Source organism: Tuber melanosporum (assembly GCF_000151645.1).
Source record: "Tuber melanosporum whole genome shotgun sequence assembly, scaffold_60, strain Mel28".
NCBI lineage: Eukaryota > Fungi > Ascomycota > Pezizomycetes > Pezizales > Tuberaceae > Tuber > Tuber melanosporum.
This window is the reverse complement of record NW_003299107.1, coordinates 322,216-349,998: the sequence shown is the minus strand read 5'-3', so window position 1 is coordinate 349,998 and position 27,783 is coordinate 322,216. Positions and strand designations below refer to the sequence as shown.

The 27,783-nt window shown below is 44.3% G+C and overlaps 6 protein-coding genes, besides 1 other annotated feature; 1 reads left to right on the top strand and 5 right to left on the bottom strand.

The window, feature by feature from the left end:
- Positions 1-5,960: 5,960 nt before the first annotated feature.
- Positions 5,961-7,706, bottom strand: GSTUM_00009804001 (uncharacterized protein). XM_002840926.2 has 8 exons: positions 7,294-7,706; positions 7,168-7,229; positions 7,068-7,120; positions 6,997-7,019; positions 6,881-6,936; positions 6,425-6,464; positions 6,289-6,377; positions 5,961-6,227 (listed from the first exon to the last, which is right to left on the bottom strand). The coding sequence occupies exons 1-8, from the start codon at positions 7,591-7,593 to the stop codon at positions 6,197-6,199; spliced, it is 654 nt and encodes a 217-aa protein (XP_002840972.1). The 5' UTR covers positions 7,594-7,706; the 3' UTR covers positions 5,961-6,196.
- Positions 7,707-7,749: 43 nt separating this feature from the next.
- Positions 7,750-8,262, bottom strand: GSTUM_00009803001 (uncharacterized protein; the record flags this gene model as incomplete). XM_002840925.2 has 5 exons in its annotated part: positions 8,178-8,262; positions 8,074-8,116; positions 7,969-8,024; positions 7,875-7,917; positions 7,750-7,823 (listed from the first exon to the last, which is right to left on the bottom strand). The coding sequence occupies exons 1-5, from the start codon at positions 8,205-8,207 to the stop codon at positions 7,750-7,752; spliced, it is 246 nt and encodes an 81-aa protein (XP_002840971.1). The 5' UTR covers positions 8,208-8,262.
- Positions 8,263-15,924: 7,662 nt separating this feature from the next.
- Positions 15,925-15,972: a sequence feature (Short protein (GSTUM_00009801001, CAZ85161.1) was converted to a misc_feature.).
- Positions 15,973-15,988: 16 nt separating this feature from the next.
- GSTUM_00009800001 (uncharacterized protein) lies at positions 15,989-17,346 on the bottom strand (the record flags this gene model as incomplete). XM_002840923.2 has 7 exons in its annotated part: positions 15,989-16,410; positions 16,462-16,532; positions 16,596-16,637; positions 16,675-16,728; positions 16,788-16,837; positions 16,922-17,228; positions 17,286-17,346. 7 exons carry the CDS (start codon positions 17,344-17,346, stop codon positions 16,294-16,296), a joined length of 702 nt encoding a protein of 233 aa, XP_002840969.1. The 3' UTR covers positions 15,989-16,293.
- A 14-nt stretch (positions 17,347-17,360) lies between these two features.
- On the bottom strand, positions 17,361-18,323 carry GSTUM_00009799001 (uncharacterized protein; the record flags this gene model as incomplete). The annotated part of the gene is made up of 3 exons (XM_002840922.1): positions 17,361-17,369; positions 17,913-18,056; positions 18,231-18,323. 3 exons carry the CDS (start codon positions 18,321-18,323, stop codon positions 17,361-17,363), a joined length of 246 nt encoding a protein of 81 aa, XP_002840968.1.
- Positions 18,324-19,254: 931 nt separating this feature from the next.
- GSTUM_00009798001 (uncharacterized protein) lies at positions 19,255-20,095 on the top strand. XM_002840921.2 has 4 exons: positions 19,255-19,472; positions 19,546-19,615; positions 19,689-19,750; positions 19,813-20,095. The coding sequence occupies exons 1-4, from the start codon at positions 19,351-19,353 to the stop codon at positions 19,850-19,852; spliced, it is 294 nt and encodes a 97-aa protein (XP_002840967.1). The 5' UTR covers positions 19,255-19,350; the 3' UTR covers positions 19,853-20,095.
- A 1,221-nt stretch (positions 20,096-21,316) lies between these two features.
- On the bottom strand, positions 21,317-26,576 carry GSTUM_00009795001 (uncharacterized protein; the record flags this gene model as incomplete). XM_002840920.2 has 11 exons in its annotated part: positions 21,317-22,091; positions 22,187-22,408; positions 22,460-22,645; positions 22,704-22,811; positions 23,190-23,821; positions 23,873-23,990; positions 24,051-24,653; positions 24,717-25,259; positions 25,324-25,565; positions 25,689-25,910; positions 25,985-26,576. 11 exons carry the CDS (start codon positions 26,574-26,576, stop codon positions 22,065-22,067), a joined length of 3,495 nt encoding a protein of 1,164 aa, XP_002840966.1. The 3' UTR covers positions 21,317-22,064.
- Positions 26,577-27,783: the final 1,207 nt, after the last annotated feature.

The following is a 27,783-nucleotide window of genomic DNA, read 5'->3' as shown; positions in this document are numbered from 1 at the left end:
TGGGTGTGTTCAGCCAGGTATTGATGGCTCGGGAACTATGTTATCTTGGCTGCATCCACCGCGGTTTTCGGGTTGCGCTACTACTGGAGTGTCCTCGGGATTCTCGACAACAGTTTGTACCCCATTGGCTAGGAAGTCCTAGCCCTGTAAATTGGCTTAACCTCAGGTCTACACACTTGGACGCTAGGTGTTTCTTTTATTTAGAAATTGGAGTAGGTGCTAGGGCAGTCGGCGGGGTGTCCCGGGATCATTGAGTGGGGACATCCAGATGGATTACCATTGTGGAGGAGGTTATCATGGGGTCACATTCAGGTGATAGTAGTGGAACTTTTGTATTTTGTACTAGTAACTTGATTGATGGGTAGACTGGGCTGAGGAGGACCTTTCTTTAGTGTTGATGGCTTTGGATTTAGTGTTCGTGTTGGAACATGGTACAGGCATGTTTGAGGTATGGGGTTGGAGGTTGAGTTAGTTCATAGTTAGTGGTATCCAGGATGTGACAACCTGGAGGCCAGGCCCTGGGGCTCATTGTATGACAGTGTTGGTAGCACTAATTGATATACAATTAGATTGAATTTTATGCACTTTCCCTACTTATTTCTTTACCGAATATAAAATACCTTTGCGCTCTTTATTATTATTACCATCTTTATTGCTACTACAATTAGAATACTCTTTAAGAAGAAGAGTTGGAGAAAGATTACGATAGGCATTCCCAATAGAAGACAAAGGTCTTGTACTATTGATAACATAGACAGAGGTCTAGTGCTATTGTAAGATGAGAAGAAGAAAGAAGAAGAGAAGTATCGTTCCCCCTCACTAAGGACTAACTATCTAAAGACGGATTGTTACACTTTAGTCTATGTATTTATAAAATTTCTTTTATTTAGGATTTTCTTTCAGTACATGTTTGGAGAGTGTTACCTATCAGTTTTGGAGAATTTCCCTAGTTTTGATAACTTAAGCATGGTTTTTATTGAATTTGTGAATAGTACAATCTTAATAGTAATATAGACTATATGAATGTAACATTAAGGGAATATTACAGGCATATTTCAAATAGGTAGGAGAAAAAAAAGTATGAAGGCAGATTAGTAGAGATTCTTATCATTAATTCTTTATAAACAAAGTAGGTGGTAGTATCAATATATACAAGTTTGCATTCTTTATAGAAACCTTATAAAACTGAGAAATATAATAAGAAATATAAGTTTAACCATGTAGCATTGGAACATAAGTAGGAAAAATATAAGGGCAAATATTTTCAAGTTTGACCTTGAGAATCTGCCATGCGATCAGCATGAAGCCAGCATTAATCAGAGAGGGGGTGATGAAAATTACATTAAGTTTGAACAAATAATCATTGATGTAAAGTTTGAGAAAGAACGTAAAGATAATAAAATGTCCTGTAAACTAAAGAATGTAATACATGAATAATCACTAATTGCTATCATCAAATATTAACGAAATAGCATAAAACATGTCCTAGCTGTAGTAATATATGCAGTGTTTAGGTTTGCCAAAACACTAACTAAGTATGAGAGAATATACAAGAAAATATAAATATGAAACAAATCAAAAATTTCAACAGTTTTCTGTTTATAATTACGGTAAGGTTGCTGCTCAAAAGTGTTTTTTACACTGATTGATGGTTGAGTATCAGTGACTCTGAACAAGATCCTGCTATCTCCTAATCATGGGATCTGAGGATTGGGTACCTGATTGCTGGCACATGCCTTTCTAGTTCTATAGCTTTTTATCTAGCTGCTTAGACCTGGATGAAAGAAAAGGTTTTAGGTCCATATAGCATACTTCAGCATAACTCATGTACCTTAGCTATTCTTAGAATAGATTAAATAAACAATATATTCTCTATCTCTCTCTCTCTGTTAAATATTTTCTATATATTAACAAAATCATACTTTAACTTAGTTTTATCTTCTTCATATTTTTTCTGCCTTTTCAATATAATTGACAGAGTATAAAGTTAAATTTTTTTGAAAAGCACCTAATATGAGGTTAATACTTATCTGTTGCTGCACCCATAACTCTAGTCTCAAGGTAGGATAACTCTACTCTAGTATATTACTGAATAAATTAAGAGGATGCTTAGCAAATGTGATTTGATTTGAAATCATGATTTGAGATCAAGTCTTGGCAAAATTAACTTAGATAATACATATAAATCTAATCAGCTACAAAATTAATATTAGTTAAAAATTAAGTTAATTGACCAAGATCTGATCTCAAATTATGATTTTAAATCAAATCCCATTTATCAAATATCCTCTAAGGTAACCCCCAGATTGACTACTTTGATTACACTACCTAATAGGTTAATCACTCTTTCTGACTTGTATCTAAGTACCTCTAGTAAGGTGAAACCTGTGCGACTAAGGTATTATACCTAACTAATAATACTTTTATTCTATAGATCCTATTCTACCATCTTTTCCATCACCATAGTTTCTTGACACCAGTATGAGTAGGGGTCTGACCTTCTGTAACTACTATTATTCTTGGAAGTCATTATAGATCTAGAGCATAACAACTAATACTTTATAAATTAAACCTCCTTAATCCCTGATTTCTAATAGAGTAAACAATATCTCCTTAATTTATTTATCTATACCACTAATAATAGTTTAGTAGTTGATTTTATAGACTTTTTAATATAATACTTTATTAGTATATTACTAAAGTTACTCCTATAACTTAGTCAATAGAAATAGCAATTTAAAAACACCCTTAAAGTTTAATTTTATCAGCTAGAAGTTCATTCTATAACTTACTTATAAGTCAATAATGTAGATTATACTCTGTATTATATAATAATATTATTATTATATAAATATCCTTTTAATAAATATGTCCTAACACTAATTACCATATTCAGTTGTATTTAGTAAAGATTTTCTTTTCTTTTATTAATATTAACATTGCTTGTCACTTCTAACTACATCCTGATTTGAATTACCATGACTAGTTATATTCTGAGTTAAGGCTAAAATTCTGGTATTCTGTATATCTGATAAAATATATTCAATTTAAATTAACATTTTTACTAATAGAGATATCAGGCACAACAACCTCAGAAGAAAAACATAAATGTAGAAGATGGTAGTTATATTCCAAAGAAGAAGTTGTATTGAACATATCAGCCTATCCCAGAGAAGTACAATCTTACATGTGATAACATGCAAATGATAGAGATACGATATATGGGAATCTACAAATAAGGAATAGGAATAGTGAAAATACTAGTCCTACAACAAACAGTAAATATCAAGTATAGTAATCTATAGATAGTAGACAAGATATAGCATATCACTACTTATAAGAACTGAAGTATTGTCCGGGAACAAAATTAACTAGCTCTCAACGGCAATGGCAACGCTCCCCTGCTCATCACCCCGCTCCCTCAACACTTCTTAAAGAAATTGCTCTACTCTAACCAAAACCAAACCAATTTACTTAATTTTTTTTTCAATAATCTATGCCTGCTATTCTTCGCAGTCATGCCAAACAGCCTATTCTCTCCAAGCATTTTTCTGAGTTTACAAGGGGACGAATTCTTGGATTACGTGAGCCTCAGATGACAAATCACTAAATTTTCCACTACCTTGACATTCCTCTCAGTACTGTTTAAAAAACACATTTACAAAGAGAGATCAAGAGGGCAAGGAGAATGAAGGTAGAGGAAGACATCCTAAAACTACCAAGTTGCAGGATGATGCTATGGTAGAGGAAGCTCTCAAAAATTGCCATACCAGCTACTCTGAGATTGCTGAGAGAGTGGCTCCCAATGTTTCTGCTAAGACTGTGAAGCAAAGACTTGCACAAAAGCTTCTTAAAAAGTGGATAGCACAAGAGAGGGTTCATTTGAATAAGGATCTAGCTCAAAAGAGATTGGAATGGGCATTAGCTGATAGGAATTGGACAAGGCAGATGTGGAGAAGGAAGACAATGTGGGGGGATGAGGTAGCTGTGGAGAAGAGAGGAGGAAAGAGAAGAAAATGGGTATTTAGATAGCCAAAAGAAAAGTGGAATAAGGATTGTGTTGAACCTACTGCTAGGAAAGGAGAGAGAAAGATTAGTCAGATGATGACTGGTTGTTTCTATGGTCAAACTCATGGTCTTTTTTTACCTGTTTTTCCTGATCCTACTTCTGCTGGAGGTGGAGTGACTGGAAAGTCAATTATTGATGTTTATGATCAATATGACTTTCCAGGGATATGGGAGGATATCAAGGAGCATGTTGGAGAGAAAGAGGTATTTTTAATCATTGACAATGCTAAGACTCACTTGCCTTTCAGGAGATGGCTCAGGAGAAATGGAATTTCTCTGATGGAAATTCCTCCCTATTCACCAGACCTTAATCCAATTGAAAATGTTTGGTCTCTGGTGAAAGACAAGCTTCATAAGCACTATGCTGAGCTGTTTCTCCTGAAGGGCCCTGTCAATGAGATTAAAAAAATTATAGAGGAAGCTATCACTCATTGTTGGGAACTTCTGGACCTAAAGGTTTTTGATACTTTGGCAGGATCAATGGTAGATAGGGTAGAAGCAATTATTAAGGCTGATGGATGGTATACTAAATATTAATTTCTACTATGTATTTATATTTTTTAATTTTCTTTTGGGTTTTCATGATAGTGGGTTGGTGGGGGAGTGTGGTTGTCATCACCGAAGATTTTCCGGCCATTGACAGCTAGTTAATTTTGTCCCCGGACAATGTTAAACATGACAGTTCATAGTATAAAAGCAAAAATGCTGGGAAAACTAGCTAGTACAGGAATACATCAGGCTTGGCAGCTTGCAGAAGAGCTAATTTAGGAATAATATCTTAGTTTCCAGAGATAATAGGTCTAAACAGAAAATTTTTATAATATTATTATTTGAACTATAATACTAATAGCTGTAACATTTTCAGATTCCGGCTCAGAAGCTGGAGAGAGCATAAAGATAGAGGATAACAAAAGACCTTAATATGATAATATTGGAACTTTAACTATAAGACAGCCTAAGCATACAAGTACTTAAGATTTAGTGACATCTACATTTTTTTACATTACTCGATAAATATTTTGTCATTTAGTATCAGCCAAGCCCAATTCTCTGTACCACATCTCTCCTGTGTTTGTTGAACTCTTATGTTCGCTAATTCCCTTTCTGCCTCACATGGTAGATAAACACTGGGGTATAGGCCCCAGGCAAGAAGCATCCGGAAACAGGGTTTCTTAAAACATATGTTAAAACATCTGTGCGGAATACAAAGTCACCACTCGTATTTTTGGATACTTCCTGCCTGGGACGAGCAGCCACTTGTATGAATCTGATTCAAATTATATTTCATCCTAGCCATTGTTTCAAAATCAGTATGATACGATTTAAAAGTTTATTAGTATCTATTTTTAATCACTTGCATAAATCAACCTTCTAATTTGTATTCATAAGCTCTAGCCCTTGTTTTCTTTGACAATTCTAGTTATCTATTTGTCTTTACCAAATCCTAGATCAAAAATATTTCCAATCCTCATTTTTAATACTACAAGCTTGAAAGCTCTTCATCGGTTGCTCCCGAAATTGATTTTAAGCTATTTCACTCATACTCGTACTATGCAAGTACCATGCGACACCCTCTCCAACTTTTCCTTTTACGAGGAAGTGCGATTCCGGGTTAAACGAAAGAAATACTTATTCCATCCCTAGCAAATACTGTAGATTGAGCCATTTATAAGCGCGGCTAGATAATAGAAACCACAATTCGAGGCCAGAATTTGGCACAAGACAAGAACAATTTCATTTCTGAGAGCGGAACACGAATCATTGTCCCCGCTATCGTCACCATAAGAAAGCGCCGCCTCACGAGGAAGCACATACCTCCAGATAAGAATTTGGATAAGGTGGACTTTTGTCCGTTGACGAAATCACAATGCCCAATGCAGTAATGATCATGCAAATCCGTGCAAGATTGCCCATAATTATATTAAAGTGAAATATTGGCCTGAAAGTGCAACAAAACCAACATGCAGTCATCCTGCATCAACAGTAGCAAATAGAAAATAACGATTGTCACTGTATCTCATCCAAACCCCCGGTACCTAATATTAATTCCCAAGAAGGACAATTAAGCAAACCCTTTTCCAATATCGGGTCCTCCTTTCTACCGCTTGATCAGTAAGCCAAAATGGCATCACTTGGTACCTTCCGGATCGGATATTCCCCTTATGCATGGTGGTAGGGTTAGTAACCATCTAACCATGCATGCGGCCAAAAGGTACAAACCCGTTGGTAATTATGTAAGTAGCTTCGCGTTCTGGGCAGTCAGGACTGTCCTGGAGTTTAGCGACACGTTCTTCGCCCCGGCCTTTGCGCTGTCCAAAAGTAAGTAAATGCGGACGTAGAATAGCAAAGTCCAGACCAAGAGAATCCTCGTTGCAGAGGCATGAGCAAGAACATGGCTAGTAAGGTTAGACAATGTAATTTGTAGAGTATAAAATCAAATATATTTACCCGCCAACTGTTGTGCTCCCAAGTTCTCTAGATTAGCTCCTTTCCAAGTCCCCATAACCGTTATTAGGAGTATCAATGATCACAAACCGGGTTTACGCCTGCCAACCAATCACCAGTCAGTCCTCTATCTCGAGAAGAACAGAAATCCTGTACCGTATAATCTCAAATAATAGAACCGTGTGCTATGCAGTCGGTAATTCCCAACTTTGGAAAGGGGGTGAAAAACATGACAAAACAAAAGAGCCATTCAGTCCCTCGGAGAGACAAAAAAAAAACCACCCGACCTTACCGGAGGAGGAAATCCCAAGGACACAGCACACGGTTCGATTAATTGGGAGTATAAGGTATGCAGATATTCACTTACCCGTCAGCTCCAGCGAACAGAGCACTTGCCCCAGGATCGCTCTGGACTTGATTTGTCTGTGCCACCATTAGTGTTCCAAGAGACATACTGCAACCCTCCCATAGTAAAATTTTCACCATCAGAACAGCGACATTGAATTCTGCTCGTGTGAGTATATTATCTCAAGCTCAGGGGGGGTTTTATAAACCTTCCGCCATATGGGACAGCTTCGAAAGCATTTGGCCAAGTTTTTGTTGCCGCCTAAACCCATCAGTCAAACCACCTTACAATCTACGGGGCAAACTTACTCAGACAGTTCCCCTCTCCCACAATAATCAACCCTGAAGCAGGCCATGATACTATCGACAATCTTTTCTAACTATTAGTTATTTTCAATGCGATCAAATATACAAGGATCAAAAAAGCAAACAAACCAGTAGCCTAAACTCCCCTGATGCAAAATTCTGGCAAAGCCCGTTTAAGAGCTCCAATTGATGCTCGGAGTTCAGCGCCCTCCCATAGATGATATTTTCGCACGCCGCATCTCCATCAACCCCAAATCTATCAGAAATTTGCTTAATCCTTTCCGGCCTAAATGTTCCCTCAGTGTCAATATATGCCACTTTCCCCTCTGCCCCTCCATGATCCCTTGGCAACTGGCAAATAACAGACACAGTCATAGAGAGCTGGGACTTTCCGGTGCGGAACTCCCCAAATACTTCTGTTATAGACATTGTTTGAATGCCGCCGCCCAACATTGCATCGAAGGACTTGCTGCCGGTTGAGATGCGGCAGACTTTACGGCGGATATGTCCCAGTTCGGCAGCTGTTATGAAATTGTAGGACGGGGGCTGTGCTGGTCAGTCTGGTGAACACTTGGGATAGATCGATCACGGGCGTGAGATTTCTACAGCGCATTTCCCCGCCGCCTCCTTGACTTTCTCGGTTTTCTGCTCAGAAAAACCTGTACATTTAGCATCCCTTGACCTGAGCCACTTGGGGAGTCATCTCAAACCTTTGATCCTGGATAGATTCCTCCTAGTAGCCGCACAAACAGACTAAACCACTATTAGAAGCCCCCGAGACTGCCAAACAAATACAAAGCATACAGAAATGGTCCAATAACCCGAAGCCTTCAATTTCGAAATATCACTTGCACCAATCCCTACCCACATCAGCTCACCGCCTATGGACGACCGCAGAATCGACCGTACCATGATTCTGCAACTGATCAATGTCAAGAATCTCAAAGATATCCTATGCCAATCAGCTAAAAGCTTCCCCATATAGTCCCTTTCAAAGATGGAAGAGCACAAACATCGTCCCCAAAATCCTCTTCGATCGGCATCTTAGTTCTAAGTAGATGTCAATTAGGATGATGTGTGAAATGCAAAGTGAAAACGACAAACAATGAAGGAAAATGTGAGACAAAGCGGATTGAGCAGGAAGGAGCAACTCTTACTGTTACACTGCATAGGCCAAAGGCAGGGAATAGAGGAATGCTGGGTCAGCTGTTCCAATGGAACGACAAGAGGTCTTGGCAAATGCCGTTACTCGGGCAGCATAGTACGCATATCAATTCCAACTTTACTTGACGTTTTCAGTCACCAACAATATAGCATATCACAAGAAAACAACGAATCCTTTTGACTGCTTGCTTCATCTTTCTCGTATTCAAATCGTGTTCTCAACATACAGGAACCACACGATTTCCCACGTATCTTCGAATGCCCAAATGATAACCGTCCGTTCACTGGAGCTCCGGTCCGAACTTCCCATCTGGCCCTACTCCCCTGAGTTTTACCTCCCCGGCACTTCTCCGTTACATACAGTTCTGAGCTGCGGATTTTTTGTCTTTCCACGAAATTGTGGTTAAAAAAGGGGAATGCATAGCAAAGCCCGAATAAAAAATTGAGAAAAAATGAAGTTGGAAAAACAATTCACAGCGAATGTTAAATAAATAGGTCGAAAAGAAACCGATATAGAAGGAATAACAATAAAAACAAAATGCCTCACTGAATTAAAGTCAAGGGAAAAAACCTGTTTCCGCAATCGGATCGTAGATTAGATTGGTGAAACATATCCTGAGGAACATTTCAGTCATTACGCACTAAAAACCGACACTGGTAGGCTCCGCCCAGCCTATGCAGTGACAACGTTGTTAACAACAGGTTGCTGGTCTGCCTGCTCCGCGGCTTGCGGGCAATCACGAGAGATATGACCTTGGGAGCATTAGGACATAAAAGTAACCGATTTTCATAGATAGTGCACTCACCAGCTTCACCACATCTGTAGCATGTCTTCCCAGCAGTGCTCAAGGGTCCCCCATTAGGAGCCTGGCAATCCCTACTGATATGGCCTAGCTTCCCGCATGCATAACACTTCATAGCCTGCGCCTGGCAATCGCGAGCATAATGGTTCGGGCCTCCAATAACCCAACAATCAGTATCAAATGGTATCTGACCTTTCTAGATAAAAACAAGCATACCTCCGCATTTATAGCATGTTGCAGGGCGTGGGTTCCCGGCGAATCCACCCCGGCCCGGAAATCCGGCAACATACACGCGAGGGTATCCACCAGCTCCTCTTCCAACAGCAAGATGGTGAGGGCAAGCCCGTGCCTTTGGAAGCACCCTTGTTAGGATTCTCGCCGAACAAAGACGCTCAAATTATCACTTACCAAATGTCCCGGGTTTCCGCAGGAGTAGCAACGACCTCCAGCAGCGCTACCTCCAGAGAGTCTCAACGTCGGGCAGTCGGCCTGAACATGTCCAAGGCCCTGGCAATGGTAGCACTGCTTAGTTTCGGTAGTTCTCGGGTTCGGGCATCCATTGGATTCGTGTCCTAATTCAACATATATCTGCAGTTGAGTATGACCGTCTGTCAAGGTAGAGGGAAATCAATTAGAAAATAACGGCGACCCAGATGGTGCTTACCCGGTTGCTTGCCTGTACCCACAAAAACACGTCAGCATCCCCACACCAGCCCTATCTTAGATGGATATCTATGTCCGGAGAATTCCAAAATTCTGAAAGAACCCCTCCCCCTCATTCTCCCCCAGATGAAATGGAAAAAGCAAGGCGATCTCTTACAATTGTAACAAAGGCGCTCAGGCGATGAACAAACCTCAGCAAAGTGGCCGATGGATCCACATCTGAGAGGGGGGGAAAGCGAAGAATGTCAGAAATTGGGCAATCCTGGTGGTATACGAAGACACGCCAGGGAGGAAAGGAAGGTAACAGACTTGTAACAGGCTCTGCGAGACAACGAAGACATGACGAATATTCGAATATCTGAAATACTGGCGATTTCCTTCCCGATAATTTAATGTTAGGTCCAGGTTTGTCTTATCCCGAGCATAAACCCGTGTGGGTAGCCACAAAAGGAGGAATGAATGAATAAGGAGGTAAATAAACAGTAGAAGATGGAGGACAAAAAAAATACACACCTCTGATTGAAGATCTCGTTCTCTCTACCTTCCCAACCCTACTCAGCACTTCCTCTCACACGACAATGTCGTTTCACACATTCATGCGCACAGCTTCAGACTCACACTCTCAACACACAACTTCACGCACGCTTCCTTCCTCAACCGCACCCTGCAAGAATCCGACTCAATGAAGTAAGAAAGGACGCAGAAGAAAACACAAGGGTGGAGCAAGTAAAGGGAAGGGAGGGAGGAAGGAGGGGGTGATGGTCACAAGAAGTAGAATAAGAATCGAGGGTAGCGGGGCGATGGGACGGACTACGCTCGGCTTGGACTGGCGTGGAATAGAATAGGATAGGGTGGCGTATAGTTCAGTGAGTGGTGGGTGGGCTTTTTAAGATTTGACTAAAATTCTTCTGGAGCCTCTTTTCTTTCTCGAAAGATAGACCTGGTTCGGAGCCAAAGCCAGATGTAAAAAGTCAATTCCGCCCAAAGTTATCCCGAAAATAAGAATCAAGAGTACCGGCAGTAGGATAACAGAAGGAGGAGGACGGGAAAATAAAAGAGAAAGGGTGGGAAAAAAACGTTTCGCTCGTTGTTCGTGAGAAAGAGCCAAAGTATGATTGGTGGGCGGCCTGAGGGGCGATGGCCGTCACGACGACGGCAGAGGTGAAAAGGACAGACAAAAAAGGCACTGGAGGACTCAACTAGACTGTGAGGAATTGAGGAAATTTACTGGACAGATTAAGGGAGCAAATCAATTGATCAATTCAGTTCGCCCAACTTTGTATGGACCAGCTGGAGAAGGAAAAATTCACTTCCCCCCCAGTTTAGGCAATCAGTAGGAAGAGACAATCGCTGATTGGAATGCATGGCATCCAACGTCATGCGAACTCCACGATACAAAGTATTTCATAATTCCACCAAGAGGGTGAGCAATAAGCGAGAGCAACTTGTTGCGCATATCTGTCAGTCTGTCAGTCTGTCTGTCTCTCCGTCTGTCTTAGCTTGCGTCAAATCCAACTGGGACTCCAAGGTGGGCCGAAGGTGATCCACTTTACGGCGAACATGGCAAAAAAAAAAAATGATGGGAGAAAAAAGATTATACCACCAATTCTGTCTTTGTACTGTACGCCACAGACGCAGGGCCCAAGTGTGATCTCTTCCATTCTGGCTGCACCAACCGAGAGGCAAGCCGACAATCCACAAAACCCCCCCATCGAAAGAGGCCAGTTGGATCCTCAAACCCTTTTTTCTTCCCGCTCCACTTCACCGCCCCAGCAAACCCAAAAAGACATTGATATAAAAGATGGAACCGCGAGCACCAATGTTTCCGATCCAGCTCTCCAGAAACGCAGACTGACCGCCCATGAGGTCAACGAAGCTTGGCCAATGCCGTCCAACGCCCCCCCTTTAACGGCATAACCAGACAGATGGCGATGGTGAGACCCTCCACTGGTAACGCTCAGTAAAGTGCTCGTACCTGTAGAACATCCAGACCTCAGGCATTTTCTCTGGTCACACACCCCAGCTGTCGTCTCCAAGTCGCAGTGCAATCAAAAGTCGCCTCCAAGACCAGATCTTGCCGGGAAAATTGCAACAACGTGACTAAACCGAATCTTAACGGCATGCAAGCCTCCAACTGCAGTCATGAATTCTCAAACACCCTTATAACCACCTCCATTCGAGCCTCACTTGACGAAAGAATACTCAACCAAGTCGTCCGAAGAAAATCTACCGCCTATCAAATCAAAGAGAAAAATACTCAAGAAAAAAAAAGAGTGGGCCCACAAAGATCAGAGAAAAAGCCGTACAAGTGCTAGGGCTAAATTTTTCACAAGTTAATTTAGGTTAACCCGCAAAATAATCCCTGTTTAGTTGCCAAATTTAAGGAATTAACCTGTCCTTTACGAAAACATCTGTCCTATGCCGTCATTTTTCACATATCTACTTATATCATAATATCAGCCCAACAAAGCCAAGCCAAGACAACCCAATCCAGAAAATTCTCGTCCAAGGCGCCGAAAAAGAGAAAAAAAAAACATCCCCCGCAAAAATCCTCAATAATATTATGGTGCGAGAAGCGACAAGCGTCAACCAAATCTGTGGGGTGTGCAACACTGTATAATATCATACCCGATACTGGGCCAAATCAGGAGAAAAAAACGTAGAAATGTGTACGAAGTAGGGCAGAATAAAAGTACTTGCTTAGGTCCTGTATTAGGTAGGATAACTGTGTTGAACAACCCTTAAACACAGTTGATACTTATCCATCCCCACACAATACCGGTATGCCGTAAAAGTACCGTGCACCGTAAGAAACCTGTCAACCCTCCCTGCTCCCCACCCGCAGTCAGTAGTTTTGCTACTGTAGTGTACCGTACCGTATGCCAGATAGGTTTAACTAGGATAATTTCATGATATTAAGCACTCATAAGTCATCCCAAAGCCACAGAATCCAAGAAAGAACTGAGAGGGGAAAAAAACAAAACTCACCTACCGTTACGTTAGGTCATATATCATATCAGATCTAACCCACTAAATGCTCGATCTGGGGAACAACCCAAACCACACAGGACCCTAGAACCCCTAGCGCCGGTTCCATTCCAGCCATAATACCGTAAACCACCCTTCCCTCCCTCCCTCCAAGTTGCAAATCTCAAACCCCTTCGACGGTGCACAAAAGTAGTGCCTACTGAATGAATACCGGTAAGTGAATGATACTCGGCCCTTTCCGTATGACCAGAGAGACATCAAACGAGGTAGCGCGTGACTATCCCTTCCCCCCCCACACTTCCTCCTCACGGCGGGGGTTCCGCAAAGTAATAAGTCACCTTACGATACCACGCTTTGGGATTATAAATTATGTCACATCTTGAGTCTGTATCGGTAATGCCACGGTAACGCTACACTACGGGGACCAAGCCAATCCGCATTTCCCCGAATGCGACCATGAACTTACCGCCAAGGATTCCTAGAAGCGCTGCAGAAGAGAGCATGTCAGCCTGTTGATTCGATTCCATCGAATCTTGATCCGCTGCAGTATCCCACTCGGTGGTTTTTCTTCCTCCCCCCTATCGTGCCAAACCCGAACGGCACACAAAGGTTGGAACACTCGCACAAGCACTACTTCCACGATACGGCGCAGGCCAAGGTACCTTATCAGTCAAAGATTAACCCTCGATAATACACGATAGGGAGGTTCGAAGTTCTCGGTGCGTGCAACAGCCGGTATATGGTGCACGCCCATCACAGAAAGAAGGGCTTTCAGTGTCCGTTTCCTCAAGCTAGTGCTTGCTGTAACCGGAAAGATATACCTTGGCCGGCAACCTGAAAACCGATTTTCGGGGTTGAAGAACACAGCTGTACGAGTACTGTACTAGTACCGTACGGTACAGTACCTGTACTCGTACATTGTTGGCGTATCGAGAACTTCGAACCTCCCCAATCGATGACAGCACGATACCCAGGTCGCCCCCCAATAGCACGGCAATTCACCCATTCCCATCGCTGCGGCTGCCAATCCAACCCCCGCGGCTGGCGTTTCCCCTCTCCATCCCATCTAAATACAACGCCAAGGCTCGGTACCGGCAATTGAATATCGAAGACAGCTCGCGATGTGCGTTGGCACCTTCAGTCGAGCTTAAGTCAACTTACTACAGTACCAGAATGCCTTGTCTTTTTCCCCAACTCGGCATCAACCTTTTTTGCTTTCGCATCGCCGGATCGTTGGGAGCCCGTGGAATTCTGACATCCCGAACTTGTCTCGTTAAGCAATGATAGGTAAAGTATTGTGTGAGAAAAAGCAAGTGTAGTTTTTTTTCTTTTCTTTTCTTTTTTCCCTTTTTGTTCTACCGGTAAGCGAACCGTGAGAGCATTCCTTCTTTCTTCTCTTCGATTTCGGTGCAGTGGTGGTGTGGTTGCGGTGTATCCGATTGAGTTACCGTACTAGTACTATGCCGGCACCGCGAGTTGCTATGCCACAGTATCATACATGCACTCTTACGAGCAGTGCGAGACCCGAATCATGGGCAGAGGTACCTGTTATGGATGAGTTCCAAATATGATGAACATTACTCCCCATAGGCCGCCGACACCTGTACCGTATGATACAAGCATTATGAGGGATGTCCGTACCCGTCGCAGGAGTTCTTTGCCAAGAAAATATAGCCCAACTTCAATCCCCAAGGGATTTGCAACATGAGGACTATGGCTCTATTAGATGATCAAGTACATGACCCTCCACACATTAATTCGGAGAAAATAAAAATATCTCAAGTTTTCATGGAGATACTGGGTTGAACCTCTGGCAGAATCCCTCTGTGGCCGTCGCATGCTGACGTCCATCGAGGCTTAGTAATATTATGTTAATGTGCCAAGCAAGGTCCCTATACAGGTTAATCACTTGGCAATTGCCTATTAACTGCCTATGCCAGGAAATTTATAGTAATTAACATGTCCGCAACATTCTCAGGCCTTCCCTCACTAAATCGAAACCTGCCCATATATTCACTCGACATTCTGCAAAGCCTCCAGGACGGAATCGGCAGCTTCACGGCGCTAGGTGAAGGAACTACTGTAACGCCGTCAACACGGAATTTGCGTTCCAGAGATTTTTTAAAAAAACGCCGAGTATGCCTGTCGTATGATATCGCACGATACAAACCTACACCGGAAGCATGGTTTATCACTCGTATTAGTATCGCGTTTCACATTGACCCAACTCACCAATTAGACCAAGGACAAACGCAAAGAAGTCCTTCCATCAAACTGCCTCCTAGAACAACTTATCATACTCGTATCACAGAATCGGAGTCGCGCCACCCCCGGTGGGTGGCCACTAAATAAAATAAAAAAATGTGCTTCAATCCGGTGGCACTCGTGCCGGTAATGAGTACCAGGTACTTGGTTTTCCACCGCTCCTTCCTTCCCCACAATAAGCCCGCGGACCGTCCGCCACCAGAAATACCTTTGCTCATGCGGGGATTGCCGGATTGTCAAGATTTATTCGGTTACTATGAGACTCGCTAGGATGAGAATGCAGTCCTTGTTTTTTGAGTGACTAAACGAGATAAAGAAAGGAAAAGAAAAATGTGTAAGACTAGACAGAAAGGATAATTCAGTTGCTAAGTTCTGTCCCCGCAGGCAGATCAGTCTTGTGCTTAGGTATGTACGTCATCTATCCCACAAACACAAAACTTTACGCATGTACATAGTATCGACCATCACAGTGGTCTCATATCTCCGGTGCCTTTAGTTCTCGCTAGTGGTATTTCCTAACATTTCCTAACACGGATACTAGATCTAAAAAAAATTCATCGTTTTGACTTATTAATTCCCTACAGTATGCACCATGGAAGCTATTTTTCCAAAACGTCGGGTGCAGCGGGAAGTTTGACTGGCCATGCACTTTATCCCTTTGCACCCTCCAGGGTTCTCATCCCATCCGACACTTCCATCTCACTTTCGAAATTCAATCTACGATCCTTCCCTGACTTACTCTAGACTTGATCCAAACCCAGAGCCTGTAGATATCCTGGTAATATGGGCTTGTGCTATAATCCTGTCCGCTATCGCCCTGCATCCACCGCTAATTGTTGGTGTTAAGTTAAATAATGATGATTTCGAAGAATCTGTATCAAATTCTACAGCACAAGTAAAAATTCTCATCGAACAACCAGACCATGCTAAAACACCACAGTAAAAGGCTGTGAAAACCGCACCTAGCACTAACCGAGGAACAAGAAAATAACATAGGGTAAGGCCAAGAGAACACAGAACCAGACTTTAAAGTTTTAAAAGACAACAAGTTGAATTGAACGAAACTTTGAGAAAAAAGAAACACAGACCGAACGTCTGGGCCAACAGATAGAAGAGAAAAGTTTGCGTCAACGCCTAGCATAGTGAAACCAGAACGTAGTTATCCCCAACACATTGTATGACCCATGCCTTTTGGTTGCAGTTCCCCCCTCATTTTCCCTCCGCCGTGCCACGTCCCCAAGAGAATTTATTCTTTGGTCTCAGGTTTAGCCTCGGTGACGGGTGTTGCGGCCGGAGCATCAGACATTTCCTTGTTAGTGTCGGCAGCAGTGTCGTTTTCTGCCTCGGACGAAGTCCAGAGGGTCTATGAAGCTTATTAACAGGGCGATCAAGTAATAGTATGTGGGAAACTAACCAAGTTGTCTCGCAAAAGCTGCATGATGAGGGTAGAATCCTTATAGCTCTCCTCACTTAGGGTGTCGAGCTCTAGTTGAGTAATTAGCGCCAAGATTTTAAACATAATTAATCTTTAGATTTCTAGGTACTCACCGGCAATTGCATCGTCAAAGGCCTGTTTGGCAAGATGGCACGCTTGGTCGGGAGAATTAAGAATTTCATAATAGAAAACGGAGAAGTTGAGGGCCAGCCCAAGGCGAATGGGGTGAGTAGGAGCAAGGTCGGTCTGTGCAACCTCGGTAGCATTCTTGTAGGCCTCCAAAGACTTGTCGGAGGACTCCTTACGCTTGTCACCAAGAGCGAACTCGGCCAAGTAGCGGTGATAATCACCCTTCCTGTACATAGGTCAGTAAGCGGGCCTACAAAAAGGGGAGAGATATCTGGGCAGTGCATGTAATAAAAGTAGAGTCCGAGCTTACATCTTGTGGTAGAAGACCTTCGACTCTCCTGATTGAGCAGAGGGGATCAAATGTTTATCAAGGACTTCTAAGATATCTTCGCAAATCTTTGCAAGCTCGGCTTCAATCTTCTGACGGTATTCCTTGATGAGGGCAACTTGAGACTCGTTGCCTTTCGACTCCTCCTTCTGCTCGATAGAGGTCACGATTCTCCAAGAGGCTCTGCGGGCTCCGATGACATTCTTATACGCAACAGAAAGTAGATTTCTCTCCTCGACAGTAAGCTCTTGATCGGCAGATGCGACGTTCTTCATATTCTCAACCATCTCTGCAGCGGGCTTAGCGCAACAATCTCCAAAACCTTAAGCCTGCGATGAATAGCTACCTTCATAACGTTCAGCCTGCTCGGCGAGCTTGGCAAGGTAGACAGAATCTTCGTATCCCATTTTGACTGATTTTTTTAGTGAAACTGCACGAGTTTTTTTGTGATGTTGTTAGCGAAAATGTTATTGGAATGAGTTTCTATGGTTGAGAGGGAGAATGAAAAGAAAGGGATGACGAAATGTTGGGTTGCCCCGCTTCAACGAATGTTCTTCAAAACAAACCTCGTTGCTGGGGTAGTTGGCAAAGAGTTTTCCTAACTTCACCCATCACGAACCTGAAAAGAACCAACCAGAGAGAGAGAATATCAAGAATACAAGAGAATAAACAGCATCATAAGAAAGATACAAAAACTCGGAGAAGGATAGTGGTGGCAGTTGAGGCTAAGGTGATGCTGATGGCAATGCAGGGCAGAACAACCCCGCTCTCCACCCTCCTGACCCGATAACAGCATAGTGGTAGCAGAAGAGTGGGCCGATGACAAGCTCTCGAAAAATATGGGCCACTCTCTAAGCTGCTTGTGGGATACCTTGAAGCAGGCAGTTGCAACTCGTTTCTCTCGAATCGAAAGAGAAAAAAAAAAAAGGATAGGCAATGAGGAGGGGTAAATATTAGGGAAAATAGTAGTTACCTTTGCAGTCGAAAAGTGTATTGATAAGGTTGTTAGATAGACGGTGATAGAGAAACTCAGAATTAGAAGGGCAAGTGTGTGATGTAGTTGATGGGGAAGAAGTTTGAGAGAGAAGGAGGAGTGTGAAGCGGTTAGGATGGAGGACTTTCAAATGATGGCGAAGCGGAAGGGGAAAGAAAGAGGGCCAGGTCAAGTCGTGCAAGCGGGTTGTGTGGGCAGAGGGCGCGGCAGAGAGAAAGGGGACACAACAGCCAAGGCCCGACGATCACTGCCTAATTAGGAACAAGCAGATTTTCTGTGAAATTATGTGCGCTTTACGTCTGCTTCTTTGCCTGTCCGGGAGTCTGTCACAGTTACTGAGGGGTGAGATGAAAAAGGGCCTGGCCCGACAGATACAACCACCGGCACCATGTCTACATGTAACCTCGTGCTTCTACTTGCTATGTTACAAGTAGAAATAGGGAGGCCGTGGGCCACCTCAGTAACAGACAGCAATCAACTACCGGTACCGGTAGAGTAGCCAAAGAACCCTATCGCACTACCAACCCTATTGCAAATTTCACCGACAATAGGCAGAACCTCGTAGGCTTGTATGAGCCCAGAGTTCGGGATCAACAACCAAATACCGGTGAACATCCAGACCAACCCTCTATTACCGGGTCCGCATTTCATTGAGACTAGAATGATCCTCACACTCTATCTATCTAAATTTCCATCAACGAGAAAAGTGAATAGAAATTCCTTACTTTCAAAGTCCACCGCCTTGTATTAATTAGGGGTATCCAATATTTTCAGATGCCCTCCTCACTGCATGAGTAACACCAGCGCCATGCGCACAGCACAAATCACTGCATCCATCAATCACAACCATCATCGATTCTACAATACTATTAAAACCTGGATTGCATTACTGTGTCATGCACTTGTAGGAATGAAATTTTAATAAGATATGGGTCTAAATTTCTGCGAAACGAAAGCCTCCTTCGGGCCTCCGAAAATGATGTTTTCCCGGGGGACCAAGGAAAAGGCACCTTCAAACAGTCCATTTTCAAGCCCTAAGCCCTCGCTTCAAAGTCTCGTGCATTACAAACAAGCACCAATCCCCCCATCGGAGGGGGAGTAGTAGAAACAATCATTCATCAATCCTTATTCTAAAAGGCTATTTTTCAAATGCCTTTAATAGCATAACTTATCCACTCTTAATTCATGGTTTCATACAAAACTCAACCCGATGTTGCAGCCATGGTGGGGGAGGGGTGTGTGATAGTTGGTTGGTTGGTTTTAGGGGGGAAGCCACCCACTGTCGTCACCACCCACCTCACCTCCTACTACCCTTCCACAACCCACCACCAACTGTAGAATCATCCGCCAAAACATCTCATCTCAAAACAGGAACACAAACAAAAAAACAAAAAAAAGAGAGAAGCCGTACCGACAAATGGATATGCTCCGCACAACCATTGCCCGTGTCCTTCGTGTTAACCGCATCGCTATGCTCCGACCATACACCGAGGGAGCGACCGGTAGCGGAACTGCCCGTCCGGGCGGTGAAGCCGCTGGGTTTGTTATCCATTTTTCTACCTTTGATACGCCCTGCTGGGGAATAAGTAGCTAACATCTACGTCTACGATAGTGATGCTTTCACCAAGCGAGAGAAGGCAAACGAGGACCTTTACGTCCGCGCACAAGAGAGGGCTAAACTTGTAAACTTCCCCTCACCCTTCCCTCTATTCCCTCTTCCATTCGAATGTGAGCACACTAACGAAAAGATAATAGTTGCAATTAAAGGAAAAGCTCGCAAACCAGCGTAAGCACCTAGACGAACTAGATGCTCACATGTGTGTCTCCCCCGATATCAAATCTCGGAAAAGCAAACGGACTAACGATAATTCCTCTGCAGCGACGAGCTCACCCGGGAACAAGGTGGGGAGAACAACTGATTCCCGTTTCGCTCGGCAAGTAGGGAGAAGGTTTCCGGATGGTATATCCGAACACTGAAGGGGACTTCTTTTTCCTCGTTTTCTTCGTGAAGATGGGAGGGCGGATGGAACGAAATGGTTTAGTAGTATAGGGCATGAACTGAGTGAGTTGAAATTTCTCATAAAGGGATGGCTCAACTCAAACTTTGAAATACTCCTTTTACCCCTTACTGTTTTTGAATTCTAGCAACACATTTACTTGCACGATGTCATTGGGTGAGGGGGTTACTGGAATGTCGTGATGGTAGGGTGAGAAGGGGGGAGGGCATCTCCTAATACTATACTCGTAACCGCATTCGCGGGCTGGTTCAGAGAGAAGGGGTGGGAACTGGAGGAGTCCTGAGACGTGCGAATATCTCCTTTATCGTCCGTCCTGCCCCTTGTGGACCGATTCCAGCCGTCCGTCACCACCCAGCTCGCAGTTTCAAAAGGAATGTGCAATGGCTTTGGAGCGTTAATGCACCTGGGGTATTTGAAAAGTTTGCCAATTGGTTCGACGGTTGCTACTGGGAAACTAGCCTAGCTTTATACCTGGGCTTTGGCTCCCTTAAACATACTATCTGCTGGATATTTCGATGCCTCCAATCTTAACTGTTGACCAGGTTTAAGACAGAGGCCAAGTTTAAGACAGATGGGGGGACATGGCGCAGATACTTTTACAATCTAGTGCACAAATGGCCCATAGTACTAGCGTAGAAGGTAGAAAACATGCGGGCTATGGATCATCAAACCATCACCGTGATACTGTACACGCTGGAGATATACCAGGATCGTGGTATCCGCCTAATATTGGTGTGTAGGGATATCGTAGAATAGTTTCTCATCTGCTTACAAGATGGCACTCCCGTGCTATCTACCTGTATTTTCCACTATTGCTGTAGTCCTGGCATTTCTCATAGTTGAAAATCCGCTGGGCTGACGACGAGCAATCGGAGATCCAGGGTCTTAGTAGAATAACCATGCTCGATAGCCAGTCGCATTACCCATCCAACACAGGATTGAGCGATTTCACTATTCCACACCTATACTTCACCATACAAACCATCACACTTCGCTTCTGGACAACCCTAGCCTCCTCCTAACCCCCAATAACCCACCGTGTTGGGTAATCTACCATGGCAGGTCCACTGCCAACACCGCACTACACCGCCGCGCCAAACATAATAATAGAATGTGACTTAACACATAAACTTCACATTGAACATTACATCACACGATATTGCAAGGAGCGTAAACCAACCGAACAGGTCAAACAAATATCATAAGTGGTACATTAAACCCAGGAGAGAGTCTGGGAGCAGCCTATTACTGTAATATATGGTTCCTCCATTTTGTGACTATCCATTCATTCATCCGTTCGTAAGAAATCACCCCAACGGGGAAAGAAGGAACGAACCTTCCGTATATTTTTCGCGTGCAGTATAAGAAAAGGATGGCTATTCATTGAAATTAGGAGATAAAATAAAGGAATTGGTAGATGGGGCAGATGGATGGTATAGCGAAGGAAAAAAAAAAAAAAGGGAAAGAGAAAGAATCAACAACGAATATAAGAACAAATTCGGATATGAAGCGGTGGTAAGCAAGCAATAAGGTATATTGAGAAAGTAATGGGGAAGGGAAAATAGAAAATAAAATAAAAAATACCTGTACTAGCCCAGATGAAATTGAAAATAGAATAAGGGAAGCAACCGGACCGAACCGAAATCAGACCTTAAAAGTAGCAGCAAATAACAAAAGGATAATTAAAACAGTAAAAATATATGGATTGACCTCCGGGATTTTCTTCGGATAGGTCATCAACATCTCCAACCCACTGTGACTAGATATCGCGGAGGGAGGAAGGGCTAAAGGACGAAAAAGGGGGGGCAATCATGCCATCCGCCCATTTTCACCATCTCCAATAAATGGATAAGTAGGAAAACTCATAGGTAACCATCATAGTAGACCAAAAAAAAAGGGAGAAATAAGGTATGCCATGATTTTAAAGTGCAGAAAATGAAGAACCCCTACCGACGATGTCCCGCAGCGACGGGAAAGGCTCATTCGCTCGCAAGATAAATGCAAACAGGACTTCATCAAACCTTTCCCCCGTGCATGTAACTCCACTCCAAAAGTAACAAGAAACTGAGAAATGAAAAGGAGCAAAAAAGAGGTTGCACCTCGGGGCACGCGTCTAACTGCTTAGGGATCGGAACAAAGACTGTCAAAACGCAGGGGCATTAGTACTGCATAGACTCATCCCAAGATCCCGGTTCTTTCATCCTCCATAACAGTAAGAATTGTATGTTGGCTCACCCGCTCAGTGGTATCTGAATCTGCGTGTTCTAGGGGCGCACTTGAGGTGCTTGCACCTGGAATTGGCGCATTTGCTGTTGCGGCCCGCGGCTCAAGCATGGGTCTGGGCCTTAGCTGCGTTGTCGCGCCATTAATAACTCTGCTGACTCGCTCGCTATCGTCGGGAATCGAACACAGTATTCCAGTCCCTCTTTCAAGAAGCGGCCCCCCAAGGGTGGCACACTAGATGACTGTTAGTTGTTGTGTGTAAGCTGGATGACATTCTAGGATCACCTTGAGGATAACCTGAATGAGCGTATTCTGCTTTAGTGGTTTCGATAGGTACTCATCCATCTGCGCTTGGATGCACTTTTCTCTGTCACCCAGCATAGCATGAGCCGTTAAGGCAACAATAGGTGTCCGTGGCAACCCGGCATCCTTCTCATATTCTCGGATCTTTGCGGTGGCCTCGAAGCCACCCTAGAGAGCTGTTAGAACTCTCGAGGGCATATAAACAAATGGAGGGTAGAAGTCTCACCATTACCGGCATCTGAACGTCCATGAGAATAACGTCATACCGCTTGTTTTTGACTGCTTCTAGGGCTTGGAGGCCATTCTCCACTACCTGAACCGTATGATGATACTTCTCGAGAATCTTGACAGCTAATTTCTGGTTGACAATGTTATCTTCTGCCAGGAGCAAGTTGAATGATCGTGAATTTTCGGAAACCGACGGGGCTGCCCTTCCTTCCAATGCTGGGATCATGCCATTACCGAGATCGATTGGCAAGCATGGGGTAGTCATATAAGATGTGATACCCAGATCAAGAGTGGATTTCAGGGAGACCTTGATTATTGGGCATAGAAGGACTAATGGTATGTACTTGAACTCGTCCAATGTACGCAGTTTCAAGGCAGTCTCCATAGAATCGACTAGTATGACATCGTACATAACTCCCTTGCGTCCATTGGTTATTGGATCTGGCAAGGGTGCTTCCTCAGCTGTGTGAACCACAATAGGCACTAAGTCGAGCATTTTCAACATTTCTGGGATATCGGCATTTTCTCGGTTTTTGTCAATAAATAGAACATGATGTCCTCTGTAAGGCTTGAGTTGTGGCACAATCAAGGCGAGGTCCGTAGTAGCGAGCCGGACTGTGCAGGTAAAGTAAAAGGTACTTCCTTGGCCGTATTCACTCTTGACCCAAACATCACCTCCCATGAGGTTGACTAATTTCTTCGAGATAGACAGTCCGAGCCCGGTACCACCGAACTTTCTGGTTGTTGATCCATCCGCCTGACAGAAGGTATCAAAGATCAAATCCAACTTGTCCGACTGAATTCCGATACCTGTATCCGAAACAGAGAATTCGAAGCAATATTCCTTATCCGAGCACCGTGACTGATCATGTTGTCGGATGGTTAATTTGACCTCCCCACTCTCTGTGAACTTGATGGCATTTCCGACAAGGTTCAAGATAACCTGTCTTAAACGGAAAGAATCGCCTACAACGTGATCTGGGACGACATTATCGACACAGTACACGAGGTCCAAGAACCTTTCATTTGCCTTAACAGCTAAGGTCTTCAAGGCATTGAAAACTGTTCCACGCAATGAGAAAGGAATCTCTTCCATGACCATACGGTTTGCCTCAACTAAAGAATATTAGTGGATAATGAATAGTGCCGCGGGGTTCTAGGATATACTCTTTGAAATATCGAGGATGTCATCAATAATGGTTAATAAACTATTGGCAAGGTTATGGACTATGTTCAGCATCTCTCGTTGATATTGTGTTAAATCGGTATCAAGAGTTAGTTGTGTCTGGATCAATGTTAGCGCTTACTTCTTGATAGGTATTTTCCGTCGGGAAATTAGCAATACCATTCCGATGATGCCATTCATTGGTGTTCTTATTTCGTGCGACATGTTAGCCAAAAATTCGGATTTAGTCCTGTTTGCCAATTCTGCAGTTTCGCGAGCAGCGGTATTCTTCTGGATGCTATCCCTGAGATTGAACACCATCTGGTTGATTTTGGTTTTGAGAGCATCCATTTCTCCAGAAGCCTCAACGGTGATGAAACGATTGAAGTCCCCATCTGCCGCGGCGGCAGTGATAGATCCGAAGGCTCTAACTTGGGTGGTAAGATTCTGGGCCATGGTATTGACATTGCTAGTGATTTCCTTCCACAATCCATCGACATCGTTCACCTCAGCCTGCACACCCAATTTACCATCAATCCCCACATCCCTCGCCACCCGCTTGACCTCTCGCGAGAAGACTTCCAATCGGTCCACCATCTTATTAATAGTTGATTTCAGGGCCAAGACTTCTCCCTGAGCATGCACAGTGATCTTTCGGCTCAAATCACCTTGAGCCACAGCGGTGGTGACATCGGCGATACTTCGTACTTGTGTCGTAAGATTGTTGGCCATGATGTTGACATTATCGGTAAGATCCTTCCACGTTCCTTCAACATCTTGTACCTGTGTGATGGGATGTCATCAACAAAACGGTTCATATTAGGGCAACCTAGGAGAAATCCATACCCTGGCTTGTCCTCCCAAGATACCGTCAGTTCCAACCTCTCTAGCAACCTTGGTGACCTCGGTGGCAAAGTTCTGCAAACGCTCGACCATCTTGTTGATGGTGTCTTTAAGCTGTAAGATTTCCCCTTGAGCATGTACATCAATCTTACGCGACAAGTTTCCTTCCGCCACGGCAGTAGTAACGGAGGCGATACTTCGTACTTGGGTGGTAAGATTACGAGCCATGCTGTTGACGTTCTCGGTAAGAGACTTCCATGTACCCTCCACATCCTCAACACGAGCCTGTCCGCCGAGCTTGCCTTCTGTTCCGACTTCTCGAGCCACTTTCGTGACCTCAGTAGCGAAGTTTTGAAGGCGATCAACCATCTTATTGATGGTCTCCTTAAGTTGAAGGATTTCTCCCTTGCATAATGCACTCACTTTCTTCGTTAGATCTCCTTCAGCGACGGCAGTGGTAACAGCAGCTATATTTCTGACTTGATCCGTGAGATTGGCAGCCATAGCATTAACGTTGTCTGTAAGCTCTCGCCATGTTCCTTTGACCTGAATATCACAAACGTATTATTAGGGTTGGTTTTGTGGCAGTAAATAAAGAAGGGAAAATCACCTCGCGTATTTCAGCCTGTCCACCAAGGATGCCATCGATTCCGACCTCTCGAGACACCCGAGTGACTTCAAATGCGAAGGTGCGAAGTTGGTCAACCATAGAGTTGATAGTCTGCTGGAGTTCTAGGATCTCCCCTTGTGCGTGCACATGGATCTTTCGGGAGAGGTCACCATTGGCTACAGCCGTGGTAACGTCCGCAATTTCTCGCACTTGGTTGGTGAGATTGGAAGCCATGACGTTAACTAATCATGCCGCATGTCAGCAACCAATAGCCCGATATCCTGTCTTGCATTGACCCCGTACGTTGGGACAACGGCAAAAGAGATGATGCAAGAATGCAAAATGTGTAAATGTTGTGTAAATACCGTTGTTGGTCAATTCCATCCAAGTTCCCTCGACTCCTGCGATCTTGGCTTGTCCACCGAGCCGCCCTTCGGTCCCCACTTCTCGGGCTACTCTGGATACTTCGCTGGCAAATGTTTGCAATTGATCCGTCATGGTGTTAATGGTATTTTTGAAGGTAGTGATTTCAGGGTCCATCTCTACAGCATGAACAGTAACCTTCTTGTTCAAATCTCCCTTGGCCACTATCGTCCAAAATTAGTGATTGTTTCCGGGCAGTTGCATAGAATCTATTTCAAAGCGACGAGTGAAAACGTACCAGCCGTTACAATCTCTCCAATCTCACGCAATGCTTTCGAGAAAGCCTCATTCGCCTGCTGTGATTTTTTGAGCTCCCTCTGGAGCCGCTCTACTTTAGTAGCTTCATCTATTGGTAATTGCGGGGCCTGTTTGGCTTTCTGTGCTTCCTCCATCAAATTCTTCATGATCTTCCGGTTTTCTCGAATCTCCTGCTCTTGAGATTTCACATGTTGATGAAGAACTTCGAGTTGACTGGACTGATCGCTGGCATCGCTTCCGGGGCTACCACCATTCCTTTGGCTGCCCATCAAAGCACCATTGATAGGGATGGGAGAAGGATGATGGCCTGTTGCACCGAGACCAAAGGGAGATGATGGAGCACCATTCTCATTTGGTGTATCTGGAAAATTCCGACCGGCAGCAACGGCCTTTGCCTCTAAATGTCGGATTCGGTGGGTGAGGGAAAGTAGCTCTCGTTCAAGGGTTCGCTTCTCAAAAGTGTCATGCCCAGGTAAATAGATTTTGGGTTCCTCTCCAAGGGTTTGGAAATCACCCTTCGCAAGAGCCCTCAAAGCGGCCGTAGTGGCCTGGTAGATCTCGTCGTTCTGCATAATTATTTCTCGGTTTCACCACCGAGGGTGTCGGGGTGGCAGAGGAGAGAAGGGGGTGGGGGTGAGGATAAAAGCGTTGCAAGGTCAACCACAACACGGGGGAAGACAGGAGTTGAGGATTGTTATCGAAGGTCTGTTGCTACCTGGGGGTAGATGGAGGAGGGGGTGAGGGGGTGAAGGGGGGTGAGGATAAGGGCGATAGTTGCCCTGGCCTCAAAAGCCGTTACTGCTGAGGCTCCAGGGATTTTCTTTACAGCGATGGGATGAGAGAGGCGCGGCCGAGGAGGGTTATGAGGGAATGGGGGGGCAGAGGTGGTGGGTGGGAGAGAATCTGAAGGAAAAGAAATGAGAAAGGCGGGCAGAGTGGAAACGGAGAGGGGGAGTGGAAACGAATACGGGTATTGGACGACTGACTTCAGAGCTAACAGACAGACGGGGCGGGCGGCGTATTGGCAAAGGATTCTGATAAGGGGAAGGAGGGGAGCGTGAAGGAGGAGAAGGCTGCTTCTGCGTGGGAGCGAGCTACGATTGCGAAAGTGCGACAATACGCAGGAATGTGTTGGGGAGCCGAAGGAATAGTAGCGAGCAGTGAGGTGAGAAAACACCGACTCGCAGACCAGTAGATCAGGGAGCGACCGACCAGAGGGTAAAATGCGCAGGCAGGCAAACGAGGGGAGCAGCCAAATGACAAGGATAAATCGCAAGACAGGCAAGGGGAAAGAGGCGGGGAGGAACTGTGGGCCCATCAAAGAGAGACCTCTTCTCTACTGCACTCACTTTTATTTGCGCAAGGGGATAATGTATGATACCATACCAAACTGGTAGGCTCCCAGGCGGGCATTTTGTTTTCAATAAAGAAGGAGAAACAGAGTCGAACCGCACCAAAATTCAAAATGGGGCTAAAAAGGACAGGCGAGTGAGTTACAGTATCATACTGGTAGGAAGTATCTGGGCGGGATGTGAGGGCTCCGGTTTTGTCTCTCCAATATGCTAGTACCGGTCTCTTACGGTGACAATGTCCCCCCTTCCGGTGGGAGCAGGCAGCATGGGGGGGAGAGGGAGAAACTGAATATGAGGGCTGCTTCCACCGGCGATGGATGGATGGTCAAGCGTACGGTACTGGTGTGTTGTAGTTGAAGAAGCTCACTCGACTACAGCATTCGCATCACCGGAGTCTAGGTCAGTACAGTATAGGTACCTATAGTAC

Coding starts and splice junctions, on each gene's coding strand:
- GSTUM_00009804001 (XM_002840926.2), bottom strand. CDS start 7,593: ATGTCTATAACAGAAGTATTTGGGGAGTTCCGCACCGGAAAGTCCCAG. Junction 7,020..7,067: donor GCTGTCCCATATGGCGGAAG/GTTTATAAAACC, acceptor TCACACGAGCAG/AATTCAATGTCGCTGTTCTG. Junction 6,378..6,424: donor CTGCAACGAGGATTCTCTTG/GTCTGGACTTTG, acceptor ACTTTTGGACAG/CGCAAAGGCCGGGGCGAAGA.
- GSTUM_00009798001 (XM_002840921.2), top strand. CDS start 19,351: ATGGATATGCTCCGCACAACCATTGCCCGTGTCCTTCGTGTTAACCGC. Junction 19,473..19,545: donor CCGGGCGGTGAAGCCGCTGG/GTTTGTTATCCA, acceptor CGTCTACGATAG/TGATGCTTTCACCAAGCGAG. Junction 19,616..19,688: donor CACAAGAGAGGGCTAAACTT/GTAAACTTCCCC, acceptor AAAAGATAATAG/TTGCAATTAAAGGAAAAGCT.